The sequence below is a fragment of the Chamaea fasciata genome, unplaced genomic scaffold (assembly GCF_029207755.1).
Source record: "Chamaea fasciata isolate MVZ Bird 193981 ecotype frontalis unplaced genomic scaffold, bChaFas1.0.hap1 SCAF_3, whole genome shotgun sequence".
Lineage (NCBI taxonomy): Eukaryota > Metazoa > Chordata > Aves > Passeriformes > Sylviidae > Chamaea > Chamaea fasciata.
In genome coordinates this window covers 33,671,624-33,685,282 of record NW_027094088.1, presented here as the reverse complement: position 1 = coordinate 33,685,282, position 13,659 = coordinate 33,671,624, and the positions used below count along the sequence as shown (strand labels likewise).

The following is a 13,659-nucleotide window of genomic DNA, read 5'->3' as shown; positions in this document are numbered from 1 at the left end:
TTCACATTCTCCATTTTGTACAAACTGGTAGGAAAAAGAAAGTGTGAAGCAGGTAGTCAGGCAGTGAACTTACTAGGGCAGCAGCAGTTTCACTCTCCGTGTGATCAGAGACCTGATGCATGCATAATCACTTAATTAGAAAATGAGATACTGGGATTCTTTCTGCTTCAGGATTTCTGTCTGTAAAACATGAATAGTGGTGCTTTATAATGAAGTGACACTTGTTTCATATTCTTTCATATTCATTGTTTACCAGTTGCTCTGTATGAAACTCCTTTTGTTCATAAATAGTTTTCTGTTTCATCTGCTAGCATCAAGTGTTTCTGACAGACCTATGGAGAATACAGTATAAAAGTATGTACTGCTGCATAAAGTTCCAAGCATATTTCTAATGTGGTTAATGTTACAAACCCAGATGCCTAATTTTTGTGTGTAAAGTCTTACATCTGCTTACACATCTGCTTTATCTACTGGCTTTTGATCTTTAACTTGCTGTCGTATTTATGTGATTTGGCAGTAGCAACCTGATAAACTCTACTGTGTGTTGATAGGTAACTGTCACAAAAAATGAGAAATGTCTGCCCTCTGTCAAAACCGCCCTCTGTCAAGATTAATTCCTGGACTGGAAATGTCTAGACTGTATGGCTGCCATTGGATGTTTTCAAAATGTTGATGAAATGTTCTGTTTATGACATGGTCTACTTTTTTATCCCTTTTCCACATCAGACGCTGAACAGTTAAGTGAAGAAATGAAAGATGGCCTCAGGCACCTTGCGCAGACTTTGCAACTGTATTTGAAAACTGAGATCCAGGATGAGTCTCAATTGCCACCTGCAATTGACTTTTTTCAGATCTTCACAAAAGTAAGTGTTAAAATCTCATTGCTTGACAACTCATAAATTATCTTTTCCTCCTGTTCACGATTTATTTCTGAGTGGGAGTTCAGTAGATACATTCAGAATGTGATATATGACAAAGTGAATTCAAGCTATTTTTTTTTTTTATTCAGTCAGTATTTAAGTAGAAGTTTAACTTTAATGTAATTGCAGCACTTCAAAACTAAAGCAGTACCCAGAGGACATTTTTTCCTTCTAAAAAATTATCATGTTAAAGTTGTTGGGTGAGAAAAAAAGCAAGAAAGTTCAAGTATAGTTAAGTCAATCAACCTGAGTAATTTTTTCACAGTGATAAAGAGCATATAACATCACACTTCGGCCTAGAAATTTTCTGCAAAGTGAAATATATTTGCAGATGTATACTCCCGTCCCATTCTGTCATTTAGAGGTATGTGCTAATGTTTTGTGATAGTGCTGTATCCTACAAGCTGCTTTTTCCAGAGGCCTTGTGGATTATCTATTCAGAAAGATGACATATAAAGTATTTAAAATTAGATTCCACAGTATGTAAAATGTTTATTGTATTACTAACTAAATATTGTTGGCTTTTGGTGTAGATATTTTATTACTTTTGATTCAGGAAGATAAATTCAAATAATGTTAGCAGAAATATTTTATATGAACAGTACCTGTAGTATTAACTCCATTTAATTTTTTTGATTTCCAAATTTTTGATAAATTCTGCCATAAGATTTTTCTTAACTTCTGTTTTGGTTGTTTTAGTAGGTGTATTCTCATGAAGTAAGCCAAAGTATAACATTTTTTTTCTTCTGATATAAGTAAAAGAGCTGTTTTGGGAGAAATTAAATAAAAATACTATAAATAATTTTTTAACATTTAAAAGAAATCTGTTTGCACAGTTTCAGATTTTTTCTTTTTTTCTTTTTTTTCTTTTTTTTCTTTTTTTTTTCTTTTTTTCTTTTTTCTTTTTTCTTTTTTTCTTTTTTTCTTTTTTTCTTTTTTTCTTTTTTTCTTTTTTTCTTTTTTTCTTTTTTTCTTTTTTTCTTTTTTTCTTTTTTTCTTTTTTTCTTTTTTTCTTTTTTTCTTTTTTTCTTTTTTTCTTTTTTTCTTTTTTGCTGTGGACAGGAGTAGGAACAATATCATTAACTATGTTGTTCTTCTGCATTACTTTTTTAAATGATGATTAGACTGCTGTGATGTAAAGTTGGAATTTTACCTGAAAAATCACATTGTCTGAAATAGACCCAGTCAAAAGGGTGCATAGATAAAACCCCTTAAGTGCTACCTTGTCTCTGCTCAAGCTGTTTTATTGTTTGTGTTGGCATGCTGGTTTGGCCTGAACTTTGTCAGATGCATTTCACATGAAACATACACGTTGTGTTATCTGGTGTACAGAGTTTGTGCAGCTGAAAATAAAACTGATTATCAGATGATCATTCTTACTCCGTTGGAACTGGGTTGCAGCTTGCAAGAAATTCTTTCCAAATGTTGTTGCCTTCTACGTTATAGTAAACTTAAGATGGAGAATGGCCATGTGGCTTTACAGAAACAGTGTGATGATTACTAAACACATTGGAACACTGGTGAAGAAAATGCAGGAGGTTTTTGATTTTTTATGTACACACATGCACAAGCATGTGCACATATGTGCACCTCCTATCCCCTCCCATGTATTTTACAAAGGTGATGTTAGTGGCCGTCAAGGACAGAGTCAAAGCCAAGACTTCCTAGATCAATATCCTGTTAACTGGAGAACTGGGAATGCTCCTGTTAAAGACAACATTTGCCCCACTGTAGCTTTGGTATTACAAAAGTATTTTTGACTCGGTGTATTCCATATATTGACTGTGAGTTTTTTCTCACCCTATTGAATGTAATGCAGAGTGCTGAGTTTTTAAGTTGTTTGTGCTTTGACGGGTTTTTTGTCCATTAAACTAGAGCTCATTTCCTTCTTTTGCTGGTTTTGCTTAGTCTGTGTGATAGTGTGCTCTCGAAAATGGAGAGAAAATGAGAGAGGACGATAGACCTGTCATGCATACACATACTTGATGTCATTAATACTAAAAAGAACTGGCAGAACGGATAGGAGAATCTGACTGGACAGGTGAGTGGTTGGGAGAAAAGAGCAGTCAACAGCCATGTGCTTTACATGAGTAAAATTAGTATCTCAGAGTTCAGTCAGACAGAATTGTCAAGCTTTTTGTAAGACCTTGTTGTCACTCTCTAATTTTCCATGTGGCATTTTACGGCTTTCCCAATTTGGTTGTCAAACGAGTTTGTTATGAGTGTGATATTGTGTTAAAATATTAATTTAGTATTCCTCTGTCCCTAGGGAGATAGCAGCAGACATTTTCTGCCATTCCCATGGAGTGTTCTTTGGAAGATAAGCTGGATGTCCATGCAAATTTTTTTTTAAAGCTGAATAGGGATGCTTATTCTCAGCAGGTAAAATTTAAGACTTTGGAACTGTAAAGTCTCTGATAAGACTTTTGCAGTCTCTTCTCTGTAGTATAACTCTAAAGAAGACCAGCTGTGATGACTTCCTTGTGTGGTCATAGAATAAAGAAATACTACAGATACATAACTTCAAGATGTAATCTTGTTTTCCCAACTGCTTCCAACATTCCTTTCAAGTTCAGTGGGTGCTTATTCGAACACTGAACTTTTTGGATCAGTTCTTTCATTGCATGCCTCAAAAAGATCCAGTCAAAGGTCATTTTTTATTCTGTTTGATGCTGGATCCTCAAGAAAGAAAATAAACAGACTGCCAGACAAAAGAGAAAAATTATCCTGTGGTGAGGTGACTAAATTCCAGATGGTTCTTGGAAAATCTCCAACCTGATTTAGGTCAAAAGAGCTTCTCGGAAGCTCTTTTAAACAGTCCTCCTTCTCTGCTGTCCACTGCTCTTGTCTTTGTGAAAATTAATTATAGTTTTATTCACTTGCTTAATAGGCAGAGAATCCCCCAGAGTGTGCATTTGTAGAAACTGCCCATTGAAAATCAAAGAACATTTTGCCATTTCTTTCCACGGGGGCAAAATTTCACCCCAATGTATTTTTACTTTGCATGAGATCTGTGGAAAATACCAGCTGTGCTTGATGGGGAGGTGTGTTCAGAAGGGTTATGCACCTTCCTTTCTGCCAGTGTTGCCCTGTCCTTACTAGACAATTTTCTTTTGTATCAACGGTCCTTTGAGCTGGAGTTGAATTTTCTCATTTTTGTTATCTGATCACTTTTTGGAAGCTTCAGTTTATTTAACGTGCCATTTATCAAGGTTGTGACTGTTTTAAAATTCTGATCCTCCGTATTAAACAGAATTATCTGCAGCTAATTATGTGGTAAGGCTTTAACTCCACTGAGACATTTTCTAATGTCAAGATAAATTTTTGACAGCGTGGTTTTATGGTTTAATGATGTTTCCATAACCTTGAGATAAAATCAGTCCTTGCTTTTTATTCTTTAGCTTTTACTTACATGTGTGAGGAGGTGGCCTGGAGTCCTTTGAGACATTTAATGGATGAAGGATAAAGACTGAAATTTTTTGTATACATTTGTGATTCTTTTAATACTAGCAGACAGAACAATGTGAACCACTTTAAGACTTTGAATAAACTCTGTACCTACCATGTTGACTGTAAACCTATGAGTGACTCTACTAACGGGAGTCAGGCCTAAGATGGCTTCTTTTAGACCAGATATAGGCTTGGTGTTTTACACAGAATTGCATCTACTCATTCTCTGTCAGAATTTACTTTCTGCGCATTTTGAAATAGTTGGAAAATTTCTTTTCCAATTAATGAGAAATAAAAGAGATTCTGATGTTTGATAGAACAGTAGCCATTTTAAAGATCTCCTAATTTCAGGTCCTCACATTTACAAGAATAGTAAGGTATATGCTGCCTCTGTCATTACCTAGCAGTAAGATAAAATCCAGTGACAGTTGATGAACTGTTACAAGCAGACTTTTAGGGCAGTTTAGTAAACTTAAGCCAGAATTTTATTGTAAAGAAGTTTTCTACAGGATGTTTCAATGAAACTGTCGATAAACTTTTTGGGAAAGGATGCAGCATTGAAGATTTTAGGGAACCCCATATGACGCCATTTTGGGTTTTGCCTTTTTTTTCCCTTTTATATGTTCTCTATATTCTTTGCACATGTATTTGTAGCTCTGTAGCCTATTGTATTAGTGGCTAGTTTTCCCAATAATTTTCTGTGAATTTTCCCTAGGCAGAAAGACAAAGCAAAATCCAGAGCTCCAAGCCCCAGGGGGTACAAGGCCCCAACGCTATCTTAGTTCTTCCTGGGAACCAAGGCTGAGAACAACCCTTTGAGATACATTCTCATGGACGAAGTACAACTGGTGCTAAAGCAGGGGGACTCCAGAGAAGAGGCTTGACTTGGGTGTGAAATTGAATCACCACTTGTCCTTCTAATTGCTGCTCTTTATCAATTGCGCTAATTCCCTAAAATGTATAAGTATGTACTCATCCTTGTGGAGGTGGGCTTTTGTGCACATCTTTCCATAACTGCCCCTGAAGACCCTCAAATAAAGATCCTCTTTTATATTACCTCCTTACTAAAATTATCTCGGGCTTCATTTCCAAGCTGGGAAAAAGGCAACACATAGAGCAGATATTATACGTACCTCCTAAAATAGCAGTCATCCTAATTCTTCTGTTGTGCAAAATGTCACTTATGGGACAATATTTTAACCGCACATGGGATGATAAGGACTAGACAAAGAATTTTTAGCTTTCTGAAATTTTCAATCTTTCCTGCAGTTCCAATCTTGACACCTTTTTGTTATGAACAGATTCTACTTTGAAAGTAGGTGTGCTGCATTCTTTCAGTTCACTGGAGAGGTCACACACCTGCACATGTGGGAGGTGAGTAGTCCTCTTTATGCAGGTGGTGGATGTGCCGCTCAGCACTGTCTTCTCAGGTGCTCTTCTACTCTTTCCTTTTCAGGTCAGTTTAGAATTGACACAGATCAAAGACTTACAGAATTATTGTAGAGCTGTAAGTCTAGGATAGTACAAAAAGATGTATCTGTATGTATTAGAAACATATGTGCAACTTTTGTACATCAGATTAATTCCTTTTGTCTTACTTTTTTGAGGTTTGTGAAATTGACTTTGGAGTAAAAAAGAGATACAAGTTTTATGCTGTAGGCCAGTCTTTGTGCCCACAAAATGTTTTAACCAAAAAAAAAAAAAGACCAGTTATCTGTTTAGGCTGTTGGTGTAGTTGGTTTTGTTTGAAACTTAAGAAGTAGTAAGGAAGCTCTGTAAAGTGCAGAGGTGTATCCCTCGAGAGGCAGTGTCCTAGTCCCTTTGTGTATTTCTCCTATGAAAACTTAGATATTTTTACTTGTTCTTCTAACTTTTCTGTACTTACTTTTTTTAAAAATTTATTATTCCGTACTTTACTTTTCCACTCAATGCTTTGAAAGAATTTCTTTTCAACATAAGAGGTATTAGTACCAATTAAAAAGAAATCTCACTGTTAAAAGGGTTTTGGTATGGATCTGCATAGGCAGAAGAGAACTAGGAGTTGAGCAGTGTCATTTGGCCTTTGTAGAGCCTGAATACTAAATTATGGTAATTTATTTGGGTGTTGTTTTATGTGCAAGTTGAAGGAGATAATGATATGACTGATAAAGTGTGTTTCATCTTCACGTTGCTCCTTCAGATCTTATAGGCTCAGTGGTCTCTGAGAAGACCTTGGAATACAAGATACATCTGCCTGGTCAAGATATTTTTCAGTAATACTTTCAGTAGGTTACTCTTAGGATTCACTGGTTAGCTTAATAATTCCTGGAATCAGGGTAATCAAAATCAATCTGTATCAAGAAAGTCCAAAGAAATATTCGGATAAAGTTATGAACAGGTTAAGAGTTGGTAAAGACATACAGGCGAAGGTTGCTTTCTGATGCTAGGCTTGCTAATCTAATTACCTCTGGATGCACTAGTTCAGTTTCCCTGTGATTGGGAGGCTGTGAAATTTTTTTCCTGGAGGCAGGAAAAAAAAAATCAAGTGTGTGTTTAATCCATCATTGTTTGTGTAATTGGAAGCTAATGTACTTTGCTACCCTGTCTCACGGTAAATTGAAGACCACTACTGACAAATTTATCTTTAGTCGTGGCCCAGGAAATTATTTTGCAAAAACCTTTTAATTTTGAAAGTTCTTTTTTATTATAAATGCCAAAGTCTTGTAATTCCAGGAATGATTATACCTGAAACAACATTGCTTAAGCTTAGGTGCTTAACATACATTTGTGTTTGTTAATCATCCTCACTCTTCTTTTTATTTTAGAGTTGTAGGAATATGTTCCTGCTCTTCAAACTACATCAGAACCTTTTTCTCTGACTATTGCCATCCTTAAGTCTACTGCATGAGATTTGTGATTGTCTCTTTACCTGTAATGCTATTGATTTAGTTGATACGGTTTTGTTTGGTGGCAATATGGACATGGGAATATGGACTGTCCAGTTCTCTGTGTGTGTGTGGTTTTAAGGTTTTGAAAGCTTCACACTTACAGAAGAACTGACTTGCAATCATTAGAAATACTGTGTTAGTTATTGTCAAAAGAATTCCAGGAGAATTTTTCTGTGCTTTCTTTCCAGTGTATTCCCCCGGAACATAACTGAAGTCATTCTGATAGGCCTTCATAGTTGTACTGAGAAAACACGAATGATCACTTGCCTGACATTTATTGTTGATTCTGAGTTGCTGTCTTATCTAGAAAGCGGGGAATAAACTAAGATCAGCCTCTGCAGTACACAAACTCAAAGGAAATGGGAAATGCTAAATGTATTATTAGAAAACCAAGCACAACTTTGTGCAGCATAGAAAACAGCCAGAATTTATTTGAGTGTTGTATTTTATTGTTTACATTCTTGAACTTCAGCATTTTAAGCTCCTTTTTTGATGTGATCCAGTAGCTGAGACAGAAAGGTTCAGGTGCTTGGAAGTGGTTCCTGACAAAACAGCTCCCTCAGATTTGTTAGACAGCCTTGCAGAAGCTTGGATGAACCAGTGTCACCTACTGAGCAGAGCTGTTTGACCCCTGACTTGAAAGCAGTACTAGAAAAAGTGTGTGATTAATCTGTGTCATAACTTCTTTCTGGGTCTTAGCTCTTTTGAAGAAATTTGATTTTTTGTAGGTACAAGGAGGTGTAAAAAAGCAAGGACCTGATGTTTTAGCAAAGAATGGTGAGGAAAGACTTGGGGCTATTTAATAATCCGTTCCCTTGGTCTGGTATCACAGGGTTTTCAACCTGGTATCCCTTGTTTCCCCTTTAATTCTGCTGCTCTTGAAAGCATAGGAGTATGTAGAAAATCTGAAGTTGACCTTATTTTTAATTTAAATCGGCCTGATTTCAGCACGTCTGTTAAATGGCAATAATGGTTTTCACTTGTGTAGTGCTTTCAGTAAGCCTCAAGAGGAACTTGAATAGGATTTAGCAACAATTCTTTATAGTTTTCTTGTGTACCAGACAAATATTTGTAAGAAAATTAAGCCTAATAGAAGGTGTTCCTATAGCTGCCTCTTCATGAGAGTTCTGTAGGGCAGTCAGAACCAAACCACATCTGTCCTACCACACAGTGTAGCAGTCACAGTCTGCTGCTTGTTTCTACAATGGAACAATAAGCAAGTATAAAGATGAGTGGAATATGCACAGTTGTTTTTAAGAGCCTACATCTCAAGCTGTATCTTTTACATTTTGCAGAAATAGTTCTATACTGCTGCTAGGATTTGCATTGTATTTCTCATGGCGTTTGTTTAGCTCAATGTTGTTTCTTGAAGTCAAGATTGCAGAGGAAGTGGCAACCACTGTGCATCAGCTTTAGAAGTAATAGTGTAAACAGAGATTAGAGAAAAATTACTAAACAATTTATTGAAATAGGAAGAAATATTGCAGCAATACTTTAGAATAAGAGTGATGAACAGTCTGATAAGACTTCTCTCTCTTTACTTTGCCAAATGGAAGTTGAGTCATCACAGGAAGTTATTTTCATCTAATGTGATTTTTCAGGTTTAGTGATTTTCTGTTATTTCTCATTGAATTATAATTTGGGGAGATAATTTTCCATAGATATTATCTTAATTTTCAGTCACAGTAGTTAACGTGAAGAGCAAAAGGATATTCTACCAGACCATGAAACAAGGCTTCAGCCGTTCTATTTGATTTTAAATTTGAGTACATGATCACAATTGAAATATAAGATTTTTGCTAACAAAGCTTGTTGCAGTGAAAGTAAGACTGTATGACATCAATGCTTCAAATTGAACTTATGGTATAATTGGGGTCCCTCATTTAGTTGTATGTGCCATCTGTTTTACAAGCTGCCTGTAGTATAACAAGCACCAGGTGTAGAAAATGAGGTAAAAGAGTTTTAAAGCAAGAATATATTACAAGGAGTGATTGAGTAGAATTTGTAATAATTTGGTATTGTGTGGTAGGAAAGAAAGCTTTGGTCTTGAAGGTGAAGTGAAGCAAAAAGACTAATTTTAAAGGAAGTTAATTCAGCACCGATTGAAAAGCATAAACTGAAAGAAAAGTTACTGACTAGAGTGGGCCAGCATGGGGGGAGATGTGAAAGTAAAATTGTATACTTCTTGTTCACTTGACACTTCTGTCATGCTAAGTTGAAAGTAAGATGGCAAAGAACAGTTTAGAGAAATAAATGGCAGGATAGTGTAGGCTATTTTGCAACTTGTATTTATTGTAGGTTGTTATTTTTTAAAAAATATTTATTTATTTATTTTTTATTTTTTGGTGTAGAACTGAAAAGGACCCAGGTGGCCAGGACATTAATTACCATTACTTTGCCTAATTCTGCTCAGAGTGTATCCACAAAACACACTTTTAAAAAAGCTGATGGTCTCTGACATGTGATATACATCAGTCTGTTGCCTGTTTTCTGACACCCTTGTGGTACTGAACTGGAAGCAGTAATGATAAAAAAGCTTTAGTGGTTGTAGCAATTGGAGTACATGCAAAAAAATGTGTGGGGTGAGGCACCTTTTATGTTTAGGAAAAGCCGGCATGAAATAAGGTCATGGAGATGTTTAGTAAAGATCTGAGTAGTAGATGAAAACCATTTACATCTCTCTGTCAGCAATTTTAAAAGCCTCTAATTGAGGAGGATAAGCCTGATACCTGCTTGTAATGCTGTTGGCAGCAAATTGTTCTGTCCTTGTCTTTAGGATGACCTGCAGCAGGGTTGATTAAAGCATTTTTTGTTTGTTTGTTTTGGCTATGGTAGAGCTAGGATTTTGTGTGGAAGGATTATTAATCAGCTCTGAGACTTGTTTAACATGTTTAATAAATGAAATGGCAAAAGACTCTTTTTCTTCCAGAATGACATCACAGTAGATTGATAGTTGAAAAAGACCACGCTCTTGGAATATAGGGTACTCTTTGAATATAGGATGTGGAACCGTATATTTGTGGTGCTATTGTTGACTTGCTATATTCTGAGCTGCTTCAGAGTCTCTCTGAAAATGAGAATAATATCTGTCTAAGGTATGCTATAGAGCTGAATAGCTGTTACGGTTGAAGTATCAATTGAGGGTGCAACAAGTTCTGTCTCATGTAGGCATGAGGTTTTTCCTCCCCTTTTACGATTATATAAGTATTGACTAGACTTTTTTCATACCAGTAAATTATATTTCTTCTTATGGATCCTTTGAAACTTTCTGTGCTGGTTATGGGCTTTTTGAAATTTTAAGTGTGTTCATTGAAATGTGTTCCTAATGTCATAGATACTGCAGATAATGGATTTGAACTCATCTCCCTTCTGAATTTAAAGTAATTGTGGGCTGTTTTAAAAGTTTTTATAATCACTTTTGGAAATCTGGCAGTATTTTTCTAGTTTAAAATAGAAATCTGCAGTATTAAAGCTTTCTTCCTTCTCACATTCCTCAAGAATATTCTTCAGTCTGTCAACAAACCTTGTGCTTCGCCTGTACTCACAAATATAAAATTAATCTTCTTTCTTCATCTATTACCATCAGGGCTAAGTTTTCGTTCAGCTTTCAGAGGAAAGTGGATTGGATACCCACTCTTGGATGGGTATTTTTATGCATCACAAAGTCATTGAAGTCAGAGTTTCATCATGTAAATAGGTAGGATGTTGTGATATGTTGATCCTAGTCAAGATAGAAATCATGAAGTGCTAACCTACTGCTTTGTCAACATTCATTCAGTGTTGTGGGTGAAAATTACTTTGCTCATTTGGGTCTTTAGTCTGAGAAGATAGTAAAGAAGTGTGCACACATTGTCTGTGACTTCAGTGTTTCTTGCTATGCTGAATTTCTGTAGACTAAGTAATGCTGACTTGTTTCTCATTTTGTAGTAATTTCAGCCTTTAAGCTCATTCTCAAATTAAAAAAATCAGTATTTTGAACAGCAACTTGCATGGTGTACATTTGTGGTGTCTAATCTTCTTAAAGAGTCATGTTTCCTTTTATACTTTATGAATATGAGTAAAATTCTGTGAGCTGGCTGATAGTGAGAAGCTGTTGCAACAGCATAGAATTGCTTCTTTTGCTTTTAAACTTCCAACTTCTTTTTGTATTTTTATATTTTTGGGATTTCTTTTAACCTGAGACAATATCCATCATCCTGGTGATAATTTAAATGGTATAAATCTGAACCTAGTATCTCTCTAAACGAGAGATTTCATTTGCCTAGGTTTTATGACTAATGTTGCATGTAGTGACTATATTTTTGCCTATTAAAAAGTGAAATACAGTCTGTAGCTTTGTAAAAAATTATGTAGTAGCCTAAGAAGAAGCTTGTGAGGATATAATGATAGTGTTGGAATTTGGGCCAATGACCATCCAACATAATTTGCTGCCTTAATTATACAAGATCACTGTTTCTAATTCAATAGCATTTTTTCCATTAAAATATCCTTTTAGATATATCAGAAAGTCAGATGGTAATTTTTAATATAAGTTCCAGTTTTCTTGATTGGAAAGCCATAGTTCTGAAAAGCTCCAGTGATAAAGGTTTGTGCAGTACTTCACTGTTTTGCCCCCAGTCTGTCAGTTTACTCAGCACCAAAATTTGTCCAGTTGCCTGGATGATGTATGTAGACTGACTACAGAGCTGAACGATGGCAGGAATGACCAAGAAGGGAATTCAGCTTGTTGTCTTAACATCCTTGTACCTGATAGTTAACTCAGGAATGATAACCATCTTCTATAAAAAGAATATACTTGAAATGAATTAACAGTGGCTGCTGAGAAGCACAGCAAGATTTGTACCATCATCTTCAGCATGAGTGAACCACAAGGTATTAAAAATAGAGGCAATTTGGGTTAATTGTGTTAACTGTGGTTTTGAAGGATACCTTTTCCTGGTTAACTTCAACTTTACCCAGTTACCAAAAAAACTTCTTGACTTGATGATGTTAATGGATATACTTCCTATATATTGTTGAACTGTCTTTGTAATACTTTGTTATGGCAGAAATTAGAGAATATAGGAGTGTGTAAACGAAAAGTACTCAGTAACAGCAGGATGTTGTACAACATTAATGGCTTTTATTTGCAAGTTTGTATCTTCTTGGAAGCAGTTGAGTTTAGGTAGAGTTCTGATGTCTCACAATGGCCCTGGATGTTGCTGGTGGCATCAGTAGGTAATAAATCATAGTGCATGCTCTTGGGTCGGGGCTAAAAGCAAATCTGTATCTGGGTACAAGACCAGAGAGATGATGAATCTCCATAACCACACAAATTGTGTAAATGCAGAAAAGCACTGCAAAATAAATAGAGATGTGTCTGGTAGCTTTGTATTGTGGAAGAAACTGTGATCCATTGGTAGAGATCTGCTGGAATAGCAAACTGAAAGGGCTGGACTAGCCACAGCAGTAAGAGATTTTTGACCATGAAGTAGCCTATTGTCTGGGAGAAGAATAAGCATATACACATGTACTTTCCAAGCATGGTGCTGCCACCTGTATTTCTTTGAATTTTTTATCTTCAAATCAAGGAGTTGCACTACAGACAACAGAATAAATAAAATTTGTGCTGTCAGCCATGATATAAGCAAACTGACCAGCCCAGTTTAGTAGATCCAAAATTGTATGATTTCTAGTAACTCTTTTTACTACTCTCTAATTGTGGTAGATTCACAAGAAATTGCATTTGCAAATTTAATTTTCTGTTCATTCAATTTCTAGATGGGATGCATGAGAAGAATGTGAAGACTCATAAGAAGGGCACAGAGAGAGAAAAACAAGCCTGCTTATAAGGGGACATAAGTTTTCCAGTTAGGTCTGAGACAACATTTGAGCACCTTTTTTTTTTTTTTTTTGTGAGAGTATCTCTTGGGATTTTTTAGGATAAGCATACAGATGTTTGTAGAAATTTAAATGAATGTGCCTAAATGTGAGAAATGGAGGTGATGAGGCTGGTGGGTTCCTACTCATTTGTGTAGTTCATCATATTCTATATTAATTATTTTGCTAGCGTTAGCCTGTACACATAGGGGAAGGGGGAAGTTGTAAATATATGTCACTATATGATTTTAATCACACTGTCTTGCTTATAGCCCTTTGACTGGATTTCTGTTTTCAATGTGCAGTTTGAGGAGATTTCTCTGAACTCCATTTCTGCATTGCTGTGGTGGAGGGAAGAAATGGTGCCTAGGCAGAAATAAGCTGGAGCTTGTTGCATCCAGCTTTTTAGATCAAACAAGCACATAGTAACAGTAATTTGTATTTATCTGCTGCCTTCTCCTGAACTTTTTTGCTCCAGAGTTCTCCCAGTCAGCTTTCCAAGA

The 13,659-nt window shown here is 35.8% G+C and overlaps 1 protein-coding gene across 4 annotated transcripts in view; it reads left to right on the top strand.

The window, feature by feature from the left end:
- Nucleotides 1–13,659, top strand: part of SMYD3 (SET and MYND domain containing 3) — a 382,460-nt gene that overhangs the window by 55,669 nt on the left and 313,132 nt on the right. For all 4 annotated transcript variants that reach the window (XM_066178534.1, XM_066178533.1, XM_066178539.1 and 1 more), the window contains exon 5: nt 727–863. In XM_066178534.1, coding sequence (XP_066034631.1) covers nt 727–863 — 137 coding nt within the window. The remainder of the gene's footprint in view (nt 1–726; nt 864–13,659) is intronic.